The sequence below is a fragment of the Oreochromis aureus genome, linkage group 16, assembly GCF_013358895.1.
Source record: "Oreochromis aureus strain Israel breed Guangdong linkage group 16, ZZ_aureus, whole genome shotgun sequence".
NCBI classification, from domain to species: Eukaryota; Metazoa; Chordata; class Actinopteri; order Cichliformes; family Cichlidae; genus Oreochromis; species Oreochromis aureus.
Genome location: NC_052957.1, coordinates 2,294,238 through 2,315,086, shown reverse-complemented (window position 1 = coordinate 2,315,086; position 20,849 = coordinate 2,294,238). Strand labels below are relative to the sequence as shown.

At 41.4% G+C, this 20,849-nt stretch overlaps 2 protein-coding genes across 2 annotated transcripts; one reads left to right on the top strand and one right to left on the bottom strand.

Annotated features, from left to right (window-relative positions):
- Window positions 1-2,021: 2,021 nt before the first annotated feature.
- On the top strand, window positions 2,022-5,632 carry fev (FEV transcription factor, ETS family member). Its single transcript, XM_031730064.2, has 3 exons — window positions 2,022-2,195; window positions 2,824-2,895; window positions 4,033-5,632. Exons 1-3 carry the CDS (start codon window positions 2,147-2,149, stop codon window positions 4,572-4,574), a joined length of 663 nt encoding a protein of 220 aa, XP_031585924.2. The 5' UTR covers window positions 2,022-2,146; the 3' UTR covers window positions 4,575-5,632.
- Window positions 5,633-16,390: 10,758 nt separating this feature from the next.
- On the bottom strand, window positions 16,391-19,362 carry LOC116312606 (cyclin-dependent kinase 5 activator 1). Its single transcript, XM_031730065.2, has one exon. It carries the CDS (start codon window positions 19,106-19,108, stop codon window positions 18,221-18,223), a length of 888 nt encoding a protein of 295 aa, XP_031585925.1. The 5' UTR covers window positions 19,109-19,362; the 3' UTR covers window positions 16,391-18,220.
- Between the last annotated feature and the right edge of the window lie 1,487 nt (window positions 19,363-20,849).

Sequence of the window (20,849 nt, the reverse complement as noted above, 5' to 3'; positions counted from 1 at the left end):
CGGACTCTAGCCCAGATCAATGACTTTTTAAATTCTTTTTTATTTTTACTTTTAAATTTGAATGTTCCTCCAGTGGATTTCTGTCCTCAGACTGAGCACAGGTGGACGTTTATGTATCCATTTCTCTTCCTTTCACTGCTCCAGCGGATTCAGTCTGGCTTTCGAGGCTTGTTTTAAGTTGCCTGCGAATTTTATCTGTTACACAGGCAGCTAAAGCAAGCCTTGAACACCAAAGACACACCTACCAGCACATCTCCAAACTGAAGGGGGACAAAATATGCTGTAAAATATATGATTATGAGCTCTGAACCAGCCAGTTACAAAGCTTTTCCTGTGTGTGTGTGTGTGTGTGTGTGTGTGTGTGTGTGTGTGTGTGTGTGTGTGTGTGTGTGTGTGTGTGTGTGTGTGTGTTTGGTGTTGGTTGAAATCATGTTACTATTCAATTTTGTTGATACTTTATTCCAAGCTGTCTGCTTTGACTGTGATAACTCACCATATAAAAATAAACAGCTGTACACTTGATGCTCTGGTGCTTTTTAAAAAATAAAGAATAAACACGTGTGCATTTGTGCGTGTCTGACCTCAGTCATGTGACTCATTATAAAGATGATTAATGATAAGCAGATATTCACTTTCAGTTCAGTCAGCACAGAGGACTGATTATATGTTATGAACTAATTTGTCATCTTTACAAAGGCCAGGTGTATTTTCAGTAAATTAAAGGAACTAGTTTATCTATCCATATCCAGTTCAGGGTCATGGTGGGCGGGGCTTTGTAAATTTGCCATACCGGCCATAAACTGGCAACCTGCGATATGTTCAATCACCAGTTATTCTAACAGGCATGTGAGAGGAAGCCAAAGAGTGAATTTGAAGCCAGGACTTTGTTGCTGTGAGGCAGCAGTGCTAAGCCCAGCCTTTTTTAAAGCAATGTATCTTTTAAAATCTTTGTTCGAGGTAGGCCTGGCAAAGAAGACGGCTCAAATGTGCCAAGTGACAGAAGTGAAAGTGCTTTTGTGTTTAGGACCATGTTATTAACAGACAGCAGGCATATGCTGCACTGTGAGGTTATGATGCATTGATGCTGTTGTTGGGGAAGGAAAAAGAAGAAGAAAAAGTGTCAGGGTCTTTGCATTTGGTGTTTTTAATAAAATGGGTTTGTTGGTCTTTTTTGCTTTGGTTATATTGGCTTTAATATGACATAAACCATATTTTACAAGATGTGCTGGAACCAAACCAGGGACACTGAACATATCTAAAGACATTAAGTCTCCCCCGCATTTTATATATTTTGGTACATTTTTAATGCATTTTTGACACACTATTTAAAGACTGTTGAATTTTCAAACAATAGGTCCCCCAGCTGAGGATTTTCATAATAAAGGTAATGTGTGTTATTAGTTGCATAAAGCTCTATCATCAGCCAGTGTTGCCCGTATAATGCCTTATTTACGCCTGAAAGAATGCGCAGACTCTAGCACAGGGCCATAAAGCCCATGGGCTTTTCACTCCACTGCTTCTAAAAAACAGAAGAAGTATAAAATTATGAGTGGACACGATAACGTCAACGAGCATCAGGAGCCATGGTTTTAAAGTTACGACCTCATTACCCCCAGATTGAAGCCATATAACCTTAAACCCACACAGAGGAGGTTAGGAGGGATGAAATGTTCTTGTTTTCTCGTGGCCACTGAAGCGTATTTTTTCAAGGTAAATATTCTCTTTCCAACATGAAATAGGTCTTTGTTGTTTGCCGAGAGGTAAAGAGGCGGAAAAGTGAGGAGGATCTGAACTGGTTTCCATGTCAAACACTTCAATTCACCATAGAAACTCAGATCTTAACGCGGAAACTTTATTAAACTGTGATGGTGGATTGATAAGGGCCGAATTTCTATTGGCCTCTTTTTATTGTGGGCGCCAGGCGGGCTGACAGAGGTAAATTGCTCTTTTAATTAAAGCAATGCACCAGGGGAAATTGCTGTCTGAATATTGTCTCAGAGATGGGGGCCAGTGACAGTTGCCTGGAAACTTCAATCTGTCTACCCGCATTTATTCCAGATCACAGTTATGAGATAAAGTTTAATAAAAATCTTTTCCTCCGCCACCAACGAAATGAAATCCAACCCTTTCTGAACAAGTGAACACAATGAGACAGGACTGCGGAGGAAACCTCATGTTCAACATGTATCTCTCAGGTTCGTCATTTGGTCCCATTAAGAATGAGAGAAACAGCCCGTTATATATGTATCTATCGAGATTTTTTACATTTTTCTCCGGGTGTCGGTGTCCTGCCGGCGATGATGCTCCGTTTCCAGGCCAGAGCATTGTTCAGCCGTTTCAATCTGAAAGCCCGTCTGCTCTTTTGTCGGAAATCGGAAATCCTTTTTCCTGGACGCGTTTCCTGGCTTCTAGCAGAGGAGACCGCAAAGGCGACATGCTCCAGGCATTAGACTGCAAATGGACCAGGATACAATTAGGATTTTAAAGCTCGATTGTGGAATTTTTAAAGCTTATTTTGTTTTATTTGTATTTTTCCTTGCACTCTCTAGTTTTGCAACATTTTAGAAAAATCAGAGCATTTTTGAGCAGCTGTAATCTCAGTCCTCCGTTTCATTTCAATGCATTTTTCTACTTTCTTGACATATTGCGCTTCTTGCTAGATTATGCCTATAAAAATCTGACCATGAAGAGATTTTTGTTCTTCTAAATAAATATTAAATCATAATATTTGGAAGTACAAGTGATAAAAATCCTCTGTTCAAGAAATCCTCTTGTCATAATTTCTGAATGAAGATGCTGAAAATGTGTCTGTTTTCATTACAGATCCAACAGAAAATCTGTTGAAAGAAAGCAAAGGAACATCCTGGGCTCCGATAAATACAGGAGTTCAAAAAGGTAAGAGGACAAACTCAGAGCCTCGTCCGCAGAGACGCTAAACACCGTCACTGCGGAGTGTCCAGCTCCTAATTAGCAATTAACTTATTTTTAATGGAGGGCGTCTTCAAACGCAAACATATATGAAAACATAAAACATGATATAATAATAATAATAATAATAATAATAATAATAATAATAATGTTAGCAAATAGTGCCACATAAACCTCTCAAATTATATCGCAAACGGGTGGGATGCATAAAATAGTTTATGAAATAAAAAAGTAATGATCACAATATCATAATAAATGTTATTAAATCAAAATATATCACAATAATATCAGGATTAAAATGCGTTTACTCTGCGTTTCATGTATTTCCTGGTCGCGTCTTTAGGTTTAATAGATCATTCAGCCTGTTCTGAAATGTATTCAGTTATTTATTTTTTTAATACCATCACATTATTGTTTTTTTCTCCTCAAAAACAGATAATTATCAAAGTATCTCCGGGATCATTTCGAAATAAAATAAAATCATGTTCATTTTATGATTAAAAAACAAACAAAACACAAACAACGGCAAATATTAATTTGTCACTTCTTGTGTTGGATGCTAATATTCCGTCTTACTGCTCTCAGGACTTCCTACAAAGATATTTTAATTTTTTAAAAATTTCTGATGATTATGAGCAGCGTGTTTTTTAAATATATGTTATAGAAAATAACATTGGAGAAGCTAAATATAACCAGACCCATTTAAGCTGCTTTAGAGGAGTAAATACAGATTTTTAAAATGATGTCATGATGGAGTTATCTTTAATTATATGTAATAAAATAACTGCGTATCTTTTGCGTGTCTTACATTATTTAATACCTGAATTTTCCAATATGATTGATATTCACAATATTATCTTTCATGAACTGATAATGCTGAATTATGTAAACCGTTATTTTGGGACCAGTTTATATATATATATATATATATATATATATATATATATATATATATATATATATATATATATATATTTATAATATTTTATTTTTATTTTTATTGGAGAGAAATTTGCTGTTTTTGGTTTGTTGCCTTGCTGTTTTCGGGGTTTATTTCAGATTATTTCCGGACCAGTTGTGATTTTCTTTTCTTTCTACACTCAGGGAGTGGGCAGATTCAGCTCTGGCAGTTCCTGCTGGAGCTCCTCTCTGACAGCACCAACATGTCGTGCATCGCCTGGGAGGGCACCAACGGAGAGTTCAAGCTCATCGACCCCGACGAGGTGGCTCGGCGCTGGGGGGAGCGCAAAAGCAAACCCAACATGAACTATGACAAGCTGAGCCGGGCGCTGCGCTACTACTACGACAAAAACATCATGACCAAAGTTCACGGCAAAAGATACGCCTACAAGTTTGATTTCCACGGCTTGGCGCAGGTGTGCCAGCCGTCCACCACCGAGCAGGCCATCTACAAATTTCAGGGCAACTTCTCCCCGATCCCCTTCTCCGGGATTTCCAAACTGAATCTCGTGGCTCCTGGCGTGGGGCCTTCGGGGTTCTCCTACTGGCCTGGGTCCACACCAGCGGCTCTGTACCACAGCCACAACCTCCAGCCTCCGGGCCCGTTTGGCACCGTGTCCCCGTCCCACATCGGCTGCGTCAACAACATCAGCAGTCTGAGCAACATCAACAACCACTACAACTGACTCTCGATGCGTATTTTAGACACACCGGGAAACCGACACACTGCAGTGAGGGAGGACAGACAAATAGCACCAACACGCCGACTTTGGTGTTTGGCGGGGAAAGTATGATTTAGGCTCAAAGTGGTTCAAAATTAGGTGTTTTAAAAATGTCATGTGAGGATTTTTTAAGCGGCGCAAAGTTGTGTTTAAACTCAAAATTATGACCAATGACACCGGAAGTCTTCTTGCATGTAAGTAAGACACGAAAACCAAGAAATTAAATATTTAATTTAATTTAATTTAATTTAATTTAATTTAATTTAATTTAATTTAATTTAATTTAATTTAATTTAATTTAATTCTTGTGGAAAAGCGATTACGATCAGATTACGCACAGTCCTTTGAACCTGAGCGCTTAATTTGATCCATAAATATTCCAAATATGAAATGTCCTTATTTAAGACACTATCAGTGAGATGGAATCGGAAACCAAATAAAAGTTTACACGAGGGTTGTTTTTGAAACAACAAAAAAATAGTGTACATATATTTAAAAACGTTGTATAAATAATAAATCATCTATCAGATCCATTTCCTATCAGACCTCGGCTCCCTCGCTCTCTCCCGGCCCTTTCCCTGAGTTGAGTGTTTGTTTTTACACCTTCAGGTGGATTTGCACCGACGTGGGCGCGAGCTGCCGAACTACCATCGGACTAATGGCGCCATCTTGTGGTTATGAATGAAAACAGGCTTGTTGGACTGGAATGAGACTGACCGCACTATGAATCATGCTGTCACGTCGATCACCGCTTGCTTATAAATCAGATCAGACGTAATGAAACTCTTTGTAGGAAAAACAAACCTGACGCAATAAAAATGAAAGCAGCGCACAGACACAGGGCGGAACTTGTGTGAAATAGGCTGAGTAGAAACTGAAACTGTGAATTCCCAAACTGCTCTGTAAATACTGTAGAGTAGAGACCGGCTCAGACTATAGAAGCTCTTCAGTGATTTTAAAGTGAATTCATTCACACTGTGACTAAAACAACTGTACCAATAAAAATACATAAATAAACTCTTCTGAATAAAAATGTTGTCAACATGTGTGTGATTTATTTATTTGAAAGCTTGATGTTTGGGTGATATTGACCCAAACATGGGTCAGCCTGTAAATGTCCTCCATGCTCCAGACCGTCAGTGCTGTTTCTCAAAATGCAAACTTTTATTTGGATTTGTGGACTGACCGCTTGAAGCAGCCTCGGTAATCAGAGAACAGTTTGCAGTATTTGTCTTGATGCATGCTCAATCATCCAACTAAATCCCAAAGGTTGATTCTGTTCATCTGGAAGTTTTCAGTGGGAGAAACGTTTCGTCACTCATCCAGGTGACTTCTTCAGTCTCAGCTGACTGCAGGTTTCCAACCTTATAAACAGGACATTTGCATAATGACTGAAACCACCACCACTGAATGAACAATGGGCTGTGAGGTCACTTCCTTAATCTTAATTATGCAAATTGTCATGACTGTTGATCAACAGCCACTGATCTAAGACCATTGATCAATGCCATTCTAGCACAACACAGAAGAGCTACCTCGTCAGCCAGGACTCTGCAGCCTATTTACACCTACAGGCCAGTGGACACGTTCAGTGATGAGGATGTACACATCCTGGACAGGGAGGAACGCTGGTTTGAGCGTGGAGTCAAGGAGGCCATTTACGTGAAAAGGGAAAGACCCTCCCTGAATCGAGGAGGGGGCCTAAGGGTACATCTGTCACCATCTTACAATGCTGTGATTGCAGCCATTCCCCAACTCTCTGTGAATGGTACTCATGGCCATTGATCATTGGTCATGACAATGTGCATGTTAATGATAAAGGAAGTGACCTCACAGCCCATTGTTCATTCAGTGGTGCTAGTTTCAGTCATTATGCAAATGTCCTGTTTATAAGGTTTGAAACCTGCAGTTAGCTGAGACTGAAGAAGTCACCTGGATGAGTGACGAAACGTTTCTCCCACTGAAAATGTCCAGATGAACAGAATCAACTTTTTTGAGTTTGCAGTATTACACATTACATCAGCACGAGCTCTGGCATCAGCCCACACTTTATAGTACTGGTTTGTCAGCACGGGGTCTATGATGCTGTAACTGACAAAAACAACATATTTAAACTCATAATGTGTTCCTGTAGCTGCAGTGACTCACTCTGTTGGTCCAAATAGACCCACAAACAACCAGCCATCTGTATCACTGTCACTGTGAATTACAAACAACAAACAAACAAGCTTTATTTGTCACATTTATTATTACAGGTGAGATGCATGTGTGGCTTTTTTAAAAAGAACAACATATTTATTGTTCTTTCAGCTGTGGGAGTACAAATATCTACAGTAATATCAAACTGAAGCATTCCTAAACATACAACTGAAAAGTCCATTAATGTGTCTATGTTGTTTTAAGTGTCAGCTGCTGCTCATCATGAAAGTGACTTAAAATAAGTGAAGAAAAATAAGGGCAGTAAATCTTTTCAGCCATGTGGGGGCAGCACAACTCTTCCAACGTCAGGATCCAGTTTATGTAACCAGGTGATAACAGAGCTGGTCTAATATAGAACATGGAGCATTTGCAAATAACAGATTAACCCTAAACCTCATTTTATGAAAGTGCGAGACTGCAGAGGTTTGAGTTTGCCTGGGTGAGCACGACCAGTAGAACAATCATATAATGATTATATATAAATAATTAAAATAACATTCTTAGCAGATAATGTCTTTTATCAGTCAGTCAGACTGATCAATGATTCAGAAAGAAAGGAAGTGTGTGTGTGTGTGTGTCTGAGTGAGAGAGAGAGGGGGAGAGGAAATAGAGAATGGTTCGCTCATTCAGAGCACTGTTTGTGTGTGTGTGTGTGTGTGTGTGTCCTGCATATCAATTGGAAAGACATGGAGTCGCTATTGACAACTGAATTTCTCTCATGCCTTGGTCCCTTACCAACAAAAGAGTCATGGCACACACACACACACACACACACACACACACACACACACACACACACACACACACACACACACACACACACACACACACACACACACAGAGGGGTTGAAAAGGTATGGATGCCTCTTGTGTTGTTTACCCCAAACTGTGCTTCTTGTAATACCAACCATGAAAACTCCACAGGGATTGAGTCACTTCCACAACACCGCAATCGTCACTGTCCTCTCGGCCAGCAGCTCTGCCACTAATCTGCTGTGCCTATTGTTGCTGATCCTCATCCTCGCGCTTCTTGCATAACAAACTAGGTGGGTGTTTTCCTGCAAGCCACAGGATTAACAGTGTGAATGCAGACGACTGAGGAGCGAAAAGAAAACACATGAAGGAGGAGGAAGAGGAGGAAGCGAGAGAAAGAAGAGCTAACCGTGTTACTTGGTGGCACCTAGGTCATTAGTGAAGCTTCCTTAAAGGTCTTCTTTGGTCACTTAAATACTCAAATTCAACAATTAATCACATCATATCTGGATGTGCTGGCAGTCATTTAGAGAGGAGAGCTTATGCAAGCTGTCCACCTCAAATGCTCCAGTATTGATGGAGCATTTGGAGCAATATTAATAAAAGGTTTTATTTACATGAACTTGAACATCGGCTTGTGTAAAAATGAATTTGTAGACTCTGAAAGCTCCAGAAACGATAACATGAGCTTATTTCAGCTGCAGACCAGCAGTTTAAGTGTTTGGAGACGGGAACTTGCATTCACTTGTCTTATCAGACCAACAGTAAACATGCCGTTTATCAAACTGCATCAAAACAAAAAACTATTTCTTAAATATTTGTCATTATATTCCAACAGTTTTCCATGAGTCACATATTCGGTGAACACAAGCAGGTCCCTCTGTCCCAGCTGTGCATTATTAGGACACAGAGTAAGGCAGTCAGTGGGACTGGGTTGCTGTGTGTGAAGTGTTGCAGTCAGTGAGTCATTCCTCCAGCGAGAGAAAGTGGTAAGAAGCCTCTTCTAATTTAGAACAGCACACCTACGTGGTGCTGAAATAGACTTGAGAATCAGAGGGTGAGAGAAAGAGACTGGAGGATAAGAGAGAGGCTGAGAGAGGTGAGGGAAGGAGAAACAAGGGAGGTAAAAATCAGAAGGGAAGAACAATTTAGACTAATGTGCTGTTGATTTATGTCCTTTTATCAGAGACATATATTTTTAGACGCTGACCTTGATTCTCTGAATTAAAAAATAAAAACAAATACACCCAATACTTATTTGCCTGCTTCTGGAGAAGAATGTCCAGAATATGAGTGCATGAATTCATTGAAGACATGTTTTTAACATTAACAGTGGACTAAGTATTAGCTTTTATTTGAGGTTTGGTGCGTTGAATCCACCCTAAACATGTGTAAACATGTAGTGAAAGGTGAGGATCCCCTGCACTCTCTGCTCCCACACCTGTTCGATATCAAAGAGGCATTTCAAACAGTTTAATGTGGAAATTAAATAAAACGTATCAAGGGTCAACATTGCACTGAATACAAAAGCTTCAGTATTTTGCTTGAAATGTTGATTTGTCAGTTTAGATAACGGTCTGGGATCAGAGCAACCTCTGCGCTTCAAAACCCTGTTTGGGATTTTGGCTGTTACATAAAACTAAATGGATGAATAATCATGCAGATTGATGCGGTGTGAAATGATTCACCGGCAGAGAAGACAAAATAACAATAAACCCTGTGTAGGTGTGTGATGAATGAAGGAATTAACATTACGTATTGTATAACTGGGTTAAATGTAAGAAAGTGTCATGCAAATGCAACAGCATCGCCTTACGTAACGCGGGTGTAAGCTGAAGGAAATGAAGTAAAACGAGCTGATCAGTGAAGTGATTGAAGGTTTTTGGGATTCTTCCTCGGTTTTTCCTCACCTTGCTATTTAACAGTGGTGACAAAGTACCTCTCGCAGCAGCCCGTCGCTGCAGTAATCTAGTTAAAGAGATTAGCAGAGTGGTTATGTAGCAAGTCGACAGCAAAATAGACATAATCCCTGTAAGGTGTTGTCCTGGCTGGTCCCAATTTGGTCCTTTTTCCCCCCATACGGATGAAGATGGCAAATGTTAGGTCAGAGGGAATCCCATTACATGGGAGAAAGAAATAAAGTAACCAAAATAGGGACTAAGGTTAACTAATCCGCCTTTCTACTGGAAACATCCAGACTAATAAAATGCTCTAAGCATGCAAATAAAGCATCTTTAAAATCTTACTTACATAAAATAAAAACTATTATAATCACAAAGGTTAGAGTAGTAAATAACATGACATATTGTAACAGTATGAACCGTTTTACACAAGGCTAGCTACAGATGGGTGACAAATTAAAGGGTCTTTGCAAATCAATGCAAAAGTTGTTCCAAGTAATCATCTGTATCCAGTAGAATGTCTATCCCGACTTGTATTTATTTGATTTCACTAGCTGGGCCCACGTCCTCATTTTAGGTTTGACAGTGTTTTAGTAGGTGAAGGTGAATGCTTGGACATGAACTGAGCTGCGGTTTGGGGAAGGCCTCAAAGGGAATTGGCGACGGCTCCCAGGCCTGGCAGATCCCCGTGCACTAAATAGGAGTGAAGAAGTTAAAGAATTGAGAACAAGGAGGGAGGGAGGGGCACGTAAATGAGAATGAACAGCTTGTTGAACTGGGGGAACCTATATAGATGACAACCGGAAGGAGCGTGTTTGGAGGCGTGGTCCCGCTCCTGAAATTCTGATACATAATCTCCAATAGATTGGTGCAGAACATCACTCCAACACAGAATTGAGTATTTTTGGCATTTCTCAAGTCTTGTCCCTAGTTCAGCTTTCAGGACCACAGTGATATTGCACCCTCGGCTCGAGGGAGTCGCTGAAAGGTTGGTATGAAGTTAAAGTGAATTACTTGTTAGGGCCTTCACAGTCTTCTGATCCTTAATTCAGTTAAACCAAAAAGCAAAATCAGAAAATACAAAGTCTGTTTATGTAAAACTGAACAGAGAACAAGGAAACAAAGGAACCTAAATATACACAAGGCCAAAGAAACACAGTGGGCTAATTCCACAATGAGACACAGGTGGGAACAAGAAACATGCAAAAGCAATCAAACACAGCTGGACAGGTCGTCAGTCTCTCGCAGGGCTAATACAGCGAGACAGGCACATACAACACCGAAAGAAGGAAAAGATCAGCAAATATAACTCATACAGACATGAAAAACTAACCTTCAATGTAAAGCAGGAAACGAATGAGTGACAAATAACTAACATGAAACAAGATAACAGAGAAAGACAGGAAGCAGGAAAAGTAGAAACACAACAAAACCAAACTAAGAATTTCAATTTATTTATTTATACAGCACCAAATCACAGCAACAGTCACCTCAAAGAAAGCCCCAACAATCAGGCCACCCCTTACGAACAAGGAATTGGTGACAGTGGGAAGGAAAAACTCCCTTTTAAGAGGAAGAAAGCTCCGGTAGAACCATTCTCAGGGAGGGGCGGGGCATCAAAACACTAAATGAGGGAGAAACGTTTGGAAGAACAGAGTTTCATCTGTCAAAGCTTCAGCTCTACAGACTCAGAGAGTCAATGTCAGGGTGCACTCGAGTAACTATGCCTTAATACACTTTCTACTTTCCACTGTCTCAAGCACTGATTGAGTGAATGATATGTCACATTTCATAGTCATGGCTTTCTGGAAATGTTTTATGAAAAATAAGCATGAAAACTTTCAAATAAATGATGGAATAAGAAGTTTGAAATGTAGCTTTAAAGTGTGGTCGACTATAAATCCACAGCAGCAGAAAATTAAAATTGTTCACTTGCAGTACTGACATCACAACAAGAGATGCACAACTTCACTAACCCAGTGCCAAAAAATGCAATGCTGTGTAAAAAAAAAAAAAAAAAACAACAACATGCAACTGCAAATTTCTATAACTTGCAAATCTCAAACTCATGTTTTATATGCAATAAAACAGATAAAACACATCAGTGTTTGAATTGGAAAAATGTACAATTTAATGAATTTAGTGGAAACAACATGTCGTTGACTCCGCATTTCCCACTGTGGAGCGTCCCGTCTGCTTTCAGCAACAGTCTGTAAAGATCTGGGAACTGAGGAGAGTTTCCTGTCCTGTCACGATGGGACAAATGTTTTCAATCGGTGAAAGGTCTGGACAGCAGGCAGGCCAGTTCATCAGCTGGACTTTTCTACTAGTGTACAGTAGATGAGTTGTGCTGTTGTAATTGCTGAACTTTGGAATACATTGCCTTTGCATATCAGATCCTCCTCAACACTGGATACTTTTAAAAGTCATCTAAACACCCATTTTTATTCTCTGGCTTTTGATTCATCGTGAGTTTGTTACTATTATTCTTTTTTATGATTTTATTCTCTTCTAAAACACTATTCTGTGTTTTTTTATGTTTATTGCCTTGTCCATTTTATTGTACAGTACTTTGGTCAACACCTCTTGTTTTAAAAGTGCTATATAAATAAATTTGAACTTGAACTCTGGAGTTTAACATCCTGAAATATGAAGGCCTTCCCTGAACGTCATCTGGATGAGAGCATATGTTGTTCTAAAACCTGTATGTTCCTTTTAACACTGATGGTGTCTTTCCAGTTGACTGTCAGTTCCATGGGCACTAATGCACCACCAGGCTTTTTGTGGTGGATGTGGGTTGTTCCACATGGTTTTTGTGGGGGTTTTGATGTATTTATTTATTCATGTTTATTAATTCCTCCCTCTGTGTTCTGTCCTCTTGTGTCAGGTCGCCCATATTAAGTTCATTCATGTGCCTGCTTCCCCCATTTAGTTATCACTGCTTGTGCTTTGCTTTTCATTTTGCTTAGTTTTTGTCCTCCTTGATTTGGTTCAGCTGTGTCTCATTGTGTTCAGGTGTTTGCACTTCCCTGATTGCCCTTCTGTGTGTATATATAGCGCACGCTTTGCCTCATGCTTTGTCTGAGTGTCTGTTCACATTTGCTCAGTAGTTTAAAGGTTTTTAGTTCCCTTTTGGGCTTTGTGGATTACCTGCCAACAGATTTAATAAATGGCTCATTTTTCATTAATTCCTGCCTGTGTTTGGGTCCAGATTCCAACTCATGACACTTTGAAATTGGGTGCTAATAACAGGCTGGGTGGTCCCTCTCCTCTTCAGTCCGGAGAGTGTTTATATTTTCTAAAAATAACTTCAGATTTTGATTTGTCTGATCACCATTTTCCACTTTGCTTCGGTCCATTTTAAATGAGCGTTGGCTCAGAACATTGTGTTTCTGGTCATGTTCACTTATGGCTTCCTCTTTGCATAAAAGAGCTTTTAACACACATGTGTGGATAAGCTCCACTCAGTTATTTCTGAGGTGTTGATGAGCCCATGCAGTGACTTCTATGACAGGACCCTACCTGTTTTAAATGGAGTTGAGCCCGAGGGCCTGACGATCACAGATGCTTGAAACTCTGAGATGCTCCTTTGCTTGTTTTGTTTCTTACTGATTACTGTTCCAGCCTTCTGTTGCCTCCATCCCAACTTTTTTGAGACACGCTGCTGGATTAAATTCAGAATGAGCAAATGTTTTTCTTGAAATTTTATGAATAAAATATATTGAGACTTGCAAACCATTGAATTCTGTTTTCATTTACATTTCAGTGTCACAACTTTTTTTTTTTGGACTTTTTCAAAAAAAAAAAAATTGTAATTATTAAAGGCAAAAGGATCATCCACTGGATATGAACTCTGCAAACCTTAAATGCAGCATTTAGCGAGTTAAAAATATTTAGATGAGAGGGTTGAGGGCTGTTATCAGCTAAGGTTTAGTGTTGGAAAACAAGTTTCATCTATAGACTGTATATGTGTGATGGCTGTAGATTGTGGATCTGAAAAATGGCGACTGGACTGATACTTATATAGCTGAGCACTCAGAGCCTTTGACCTTTGTTTAAACCTTTTTGTGACACACAAACTGACACTGATGAACTCTGGAGGTTCAGTATCTTACTCAAGGAAACTTTGATACTGGCTTAATCCACCAGCCTTCCAACTGGTAGACCAGAGGCGGGGGAACTCCTGCAGGTTTTAGATGTGGCCTGGTAATGAACTAATCATTTGATTCAGGTGTGTTGGCCCAGGATGAGCTCTAAAACCTGCAGGACACCGGCCCTTGACGCCTGGAGTTTCCCACCCCTGTGGAAAACAGTCCACTCTCCTGACCCACAGGAGGTGTAGTTAATTTTGTAAATGGTTTTTCCTCTGAGTAATCAAAGTCAGGTTAAGGATGGTCAATTTCACAATCTCATTGATGAAAATGTTCAGCTAGAGGCTTCAGCAGGAGAGTCGAAGAAGCACTAGGTTATGTGGTTGATGCCACTTTTGTATGGTTTTGACTGACTCAGTAGAGCAGATGGGCCATTGTGTTTGAGTTTGGTTAGACTGTCTGCAGAGAAGCATTCCTTTGGCTCCACTGCCTGGTCCTCCTCCCCACCTTTGTTTTGTTGTTGTTTGGTTATTATTGTTGAAACATATTGTAAATAAACACTGCATGACTTTTACACCTGCCCTTGTCCTCTTTCCTTGTCCTGTTGCCCCCCCCCCCGTTGCTGACTTTGGGGTGGTGACATTAACACTAGCACACAGTGAGTGGCTGCAGGTCCCTGTGTTGGCAAAGCAGCTAAACCTGGCTGTAAGCATGCTTTCTGCTGCTGTGTAATTGACATTTTAACATGAGATTCTATGAGGACTGGCTCAGTTTTGGACTCAGTCTTAAGTGTCCATTAGATGAGCTGCAGTTTCTGGTTCTTCTGCATTAAATTAATTTTTCAAAAAAATATAAATGACTCCCCTTAAAGATTTCAGCGAGGCACCACCAAAACTGTCTAAGCAGGGTTCTTTTTTAACTACAAGCTTTGCACGCAGGCTTTGATCTGCTTCCCTGACCCCCCCCCCCCACCCCTAGTTTGGGATCCCCACTGCGCCCCTATTTAAGGAGACCAAATGAAGACCGAAAACAAGTGAATCAGAGCGGATCAGTGTGGAGGAGTTAGAGACGTGCCTGCACTGACAGACATGCACAAGCACCGTGTGCATGTCCTCTGCTGATCACTGCAGTGTGTATGTGTTGTGCAGTGGTTCAGCCCACGCTCAGCCCAACACAGCTCACTTTGCCCAGCTCTCATTCACTTACCTACCCGTTACTATAGAGACGCAGTGGAGAAGAATGCAGAAAGCGGGCTGGCAGACAGATATGCAGGAGACCTGGTTTGAATCATAATAACAAAGAGAAGGCTCTCAACATAGCACTGTGAGACTGTTACATAATGACTGCAAGGATTCTGCAACCAAGTCAACCTGTCAAGAGTTAGGAAAAAAAAATCTATAACCGGAAAGCTATTTCAACCACGATGACGTGCTGTTTTCCATTTATTACTTTTTGACCTCATAGATCAGCTCACAGGATCAATACAAGAAATCATACAGCAGTGATGCTCCTGTGTTTTCCAGTAGGGAAAAAAATCAATCAAGCAGCTGCATTAAACTCAAGCTTTCCTGGTATAGATGTTATTTAAACTCATGAGTCAAAACAGACTTTCATTAAGCATAGTTAACTTAATACAGCTGAGGCTAAAATGCTTGCTTTAAATGGCTTGAATAGATGAAGATTAGATGTTATTCTTTATTGAAACAAACTGAAACCTTGTCTCTAATCTGTTTTTTTTGTCCCTGTTATGATTTCTTTTGTACCTCTGCAAACCATTTCCCTGCTGCTCCCTTTTCTGCCATAATGTCTATTTTGTCCTGTTATCCTGCCTGCCGTTCTCATTTCTACTTCTGTGAGCAGACTGTATGTCCCAGTAAGACAACAGAGTGAGAGCGAGTCACAGACAGTTCTGAGACTGCAGCAGATTCTAACCAATCACATTAAGGAGCCCTCCAGCCCACGTGGCTTATTCATAAATCCAGGAGGAAATCCTTATCAATGCAGCTCCATTCCGTCATACAGTAAATCTTCAATGTACCTGTGATCTGAGTTGAAATAAGCTTCTGAAACTTAATTATCTCAAATCGTTTCATCAAATCAAGTGTGGCATGTCTCTTTGTAACTATGTTGCATTTATTTCTTTGCAGATTTTTCAAAACTCATCAAATATTTAATGATTTCAGCATTAATGTATACCTACTGCTAAAATGCCACATTATAGATTTTGCTTTCTTACGGTTTAGTTGTCTCTGTTCTCATTTCAGCATCTGCCCCTGATTAGAGAACCCAGGAAACCCAGATACGAAGCCAAAAATATCCCTTATATGTGTCAGCATGCTTTGCAGTCCTCAGTGTATAGAGCAGCAGTTAACTACACCGTATTCTGAGATGTACTGTTCCTACCGAACTGCACCCACAGCCACTTTCTTCTACACATAAACCTGAATCATTATCTATAAAGACGATCCCAGCAAACCTTCCCATACACCTCTATCTGAATTCTAGTTTCATGGCAACCAATAAACTCTCATGAGTTTCAGTCTCATGGCAACCCATGATAACATCCCCGACACATCCCAGTAAGCATATTCGTCATGGACTTTTTCCTATTGCATAACCATGTCTCAAGGGTTCCCTGCAAATCAAGGATTAGTGGGTGGTTTGCATGGATAAGAGGCTGCCCAATTACTCCTGCAAGAAACTGCAAGGTTTGTACAAACAGGCTCAGCAAGCATGTGTGGATATATACTGCGCTGAGTATTATGCACATGCACACGCACACATCATTGCAAAATGATAAATATATAAATAAAAACACTGCAAGAAAGACAAGAGATCCCTAATAAGTCTGGATTTATTTCAACATGGTCACCATAAACAATTACTGTACTGACCTTTTATTAACATGTAGAGAGAGTGAATGCAGCTGTGGTACAACTCCACAGACAACACACACACACACACACACCTAAATAACACTTTCCTTGATGACATTTAGGAAAAATTAGCTGTACAAAATATTTTTTTCACAGAAGATCATCCTAGAGCAAGAGCTGGTCACAGTAACTGCAAACATAATGGCAAACACTCCAGTGCCTGAGAGGAAACACTGGTACATCACCATTATCATATAGCACTGTGCAAAAACATCAAAGGTTTGTTCACAGCTGTGCAAAATAGCAGCATTTTAATTCACTTTCCAAGCAATGGATTCACAACACCACATCACAATGATCACCCAGAGGGACCACAACAGGACTGAGCTGTAGGTTTGGTTTCAGAGTCAGATCACGTTTAACTTATAGAAACTGCAATGACATGTGTGCAAAGTATACTCTCCTGTCACTCCATAATGAGATCTTTACATTAAATATTTGTACTTTGAAGAATCCTGAATCGACTGCACTGAAAGTGAACTGAAGCCAGCAAATGGAGGCAAACAGCACAATTACAGCACAGGACGAAATCTTTTGATCATTAAGCTCTAACTACATTGTACATACCGACCTTCAAAACAGGTAGAGGGGGAAAAAAAGAGCAAAAACATGGGTTATGTACATGTAAACCATAGAGTTTCAGGCCATTCATTAGTTGGCACACATAGAGATAAAACCAAAAAAACTAAATCTCCTGAAAAAACAAAAGAAAACCTGTACAATCGATTCAGTCTTCAGTTGACCTCTGCAATGTGTTGCAAAGCAGTACATCGCAGTGGCCAACACAGTTTGGAAAGCAATGCACAAAAGAGGCCTTGCCCGCTCAGGGGCTCTCTTAGTGCAACATATCACATTCATGTGGGGCACCTCTGCCCCTTGTCCTCATGTTCCACTTGAAGCAAAAGCCTTTGTACATTACTACAGAATCACACTGCTAATGCAAAATGAGACTGCTGTTCATTTCATGAGGAACTGAAAACGGCTGCATGCCAACCAGATGTTAAAAAGTCACACATAAAGTATGGTGGTGGTGTTTTTGTTTTTTTCTGCAGGTGGACCTTGTGTACCTCGAGCCAGTGTGTACAGACTGAAACGATAGTTTTGTAGCTCTGTTCCCTACAGACTCGTATCTACAGTTATTCTAGGCAATGTGTTTTTAACCCACTGGTATGCATGTTCAGCAGCTTACTTATCAGCTGACGGAGATGTTTAAAAAGCACATATATACTGGCTCTGCTTACAAGGCTTAGGCTTATGTGCTGAAAGTGTACTGGGCTGATTTTGGTCCTCTAAGCCAAGCTTGGCTCTGTTGTGGAAAAGTGACTGAACAGCAGGGATGGAGTAGAAATGGCTGCACAGGTCAGCACCTCGGACAGCTCCACCTCTTAACTTGGCTCAGACAACTATTCCGGTCCTGCCTGGAACCTCATCTCACTGTCACATCCATTCACTAACTCACAATATAGGCTAATCTTGAATGAAATGGAGATTCAAGTGCCAACCCCTGCGTCACCCAAGAGACGAGACAAAAGAGGGACAATATTACAACTGGCATGCATTTATGAGATTTCTTAAACTGTAGCCTAAACACCACACTGAAGTTGTGTAACATCATGAGAGACAATTTCAGCCCAGCCAGGAGAATCCTTCCAGGTTGGCCTTTCCGTCCAAAACCACAGCTGTGTGATTTCTTTACATTCATCTTAGACCAGTGTCTGTTCGCTTCCATGTCAGCGGTCCAGGTTCGACTCGCTGCTGTCGCGCTGGTTTTTGAGATCCTGGAAAACCTCGGTGAAAAAGTGTGGGTCTGCATTCAGCTGAAGCATTTTGGCACTCATCCTGTTGATGATCCGGAGCGATGTCTCCCAGAAAACGTCCTTGTTCGTCTCGTTCATGAACGGCTTGAGCGGGTAGGAGATCTCGTTGCCCATGTACGAGTAGGCGAGGTAGAGGCAAGTCTGAAAGGTGCCCTGCAGCTCGGCTGGGCTGTCGGTGCTGTCCGATATCGTGTCTTCGCACAACAGGTACACGAACACCACGTTGGCCGGCGTGATGAAGCCTTGGTCCTGCCAGCCCTGGAGCAAAAGAGTCCGGTCAATGTTTCGGAACCAGAGGATCACCTCTCCGCTGTTTAACTCTTTCAGTTTGTAACACCTGCGGCACAAGAAGTCCCCCAAACAGCGAAGCAGCTCGCCGGTTGAAGCCTGGATGACTATCCGCCTGGGTGACACCAGAGACACGCTGCTGGGCTGCTTCTGGACCGAGGAGAGCCTCCCGTTCTGCACGACAGACTCGCTGTTCTGCGTGGGGACCGTGGGCACCGGGACGGGGATGGGCGCTTTCGGTTTCTTCTCTTCGGTCTGGTGCGTTTTCCTCACGTTTTCGCTGTTGAGCTGAGCCACCTGGCTGGACGGCAGCTCTCGAGTGGGCAGCGGGTTCGGGGTCACTTTCTTTGCGCTCTTCTTGGCCGAACTAGCCACCAGCTTCTTCCAGGACAGAGACACGAACATGGAGTGGCGCTTGAGGCTCTTGTCGTTTTTCCCTCCGTCTCCTGCGACCTCGGCATCCATGATCGACGCCTTCTTGGTCGCGGGAGATATAGAGAGAACGGTTCCCATGTCTGCGCGGTGGAGAGTTGCGGAGGTTTGGATGCTGCTGCGGCTTGAACGCAGAATGTTGAGCAGAGTGAGAGGCGGCGAACAGCAGTCACGACAGCGACTGAAACTCCATTTACACGCTTATGTGTAACGTCTGGTCGCTCCTCGGCGGAGGTGAAGGAGGACAGAGCGTTTTTTTTCTCCTTCTGCTGTTGTGTAAAATTATGTCCCAACAGATGTTCTCTCAGTGCCGCGCGCGGAGACGCTGCGGCACGATCCCGTCTGTGAGCGGAGCGAAGATTTGTGGCTATGCGTAAATCTCAGGCTTAAACGAACCAGCAGGTTCAGCCTCTGACTGACAGTCGAGCCAGCCAATGAGAAAGCCAATCAATGGTCCAATCACCAGGGCTGTTGTTTTTAGGTCTCGGTTGCCATTGATAGCAGCGACACTGACTGATTTGGTTCAAGTGCTGTTCTCCACCAGTCTGGTTACTTTGGGAAAGCGAGGCTATTTATAATTCAGGCCGTCTCCATCTGACCTCAGCCTCCCCAAAACACAACACAATTTTACACTGACTACTAATGAAAGCCCCCTGCTCCCAGAGCCAGGGCTGCAGTGGGGTAAAAAAACAAACCGACCTTTGACCTTTCTGTTTCCTTAAAGCAGTCTCACCTCAGGCAAAGTCTGGCTGCAGACAAGACTGCAGACAAGATATTTATCTTTCTTTTGGAAGCTTTTGAAATGTGCAGAAAGATTTAAATTGGATTAATGTTACGTGACCCTAAACTCAGTTTTATAATGTAAGGTGTGGGTTAAGTCCCAGGGCCGGTTGCAGTTGTGTTCTTGAAAACATAGGTTGCGATTTGGGACATAGGTGTAGCAGGTGAAGGTGTTTGGGAAGCACTAGAGTAATCTTGAGAGGTTTCTACACTACCTGCTGGAATCTTATCTTTTCTTTGCATTTAGATTTTTTGTTTACAAATTTTCCAGAAATAATAAAAAGCAGCACGCGAAAATCAACAGCTGCTGCAGATTTTAAACCCCGAGCCTTCACTATCCACTCCTTCTGTGGAAGCTCTGCAGTTTTTAGGCAGAAGATGATGCGAGCTACTTTGACCTGATCAGAGGTCAGAAGTTGTGCTGCCAAATCTTCTCCTATTTTTCCTTCAGAGCTTTAATTTGTACTCAGTGAGTAATATGCAGGTTGGGTGAGCTGAGCCCAACTTTCAAAGCGATGTTTCTGTATGTTTATGTAGCATTAAATATGCTCAACTGGCAGACTTAAGCCTGTAGACCAGGAACTCTTACTGCATGCTTTTGCTCTTAATGACTCTGAGTAGCATAGCGATCGCTGTTTAAAATCAAAAAGTGTGAGAGGGATTTTACCAGTTTTTCTGGGTACAGCAGACACATGCCCAAAAAACTCTGAAGCACAAATAAAAATTCTGTAACACTTTGTGCAGACACACGAGCACCTGACACGTATTCTGGCTGTTTTTACATGAACTGAAGCGACACAGGCCTCATTCTCATTCTAGAAATTCAGACAAAAATGTTCCCCAAAGAGTTGCTGGAAAACAATCTGTACAAAAAGTTTCTGCCAGCTACGAGCAGCCTAAACTTGGAATGGTTTTTAAATTTTGTCTGTCCAGACACAGTTTTCAGAACAAAACACCACCTGTATTTGTTTTACTTTGACAGGTAGAAAAAAACTCCCACTAATCAAAGCAGTAATGAGTTTTCAGCTGAGCTCCAGATGTC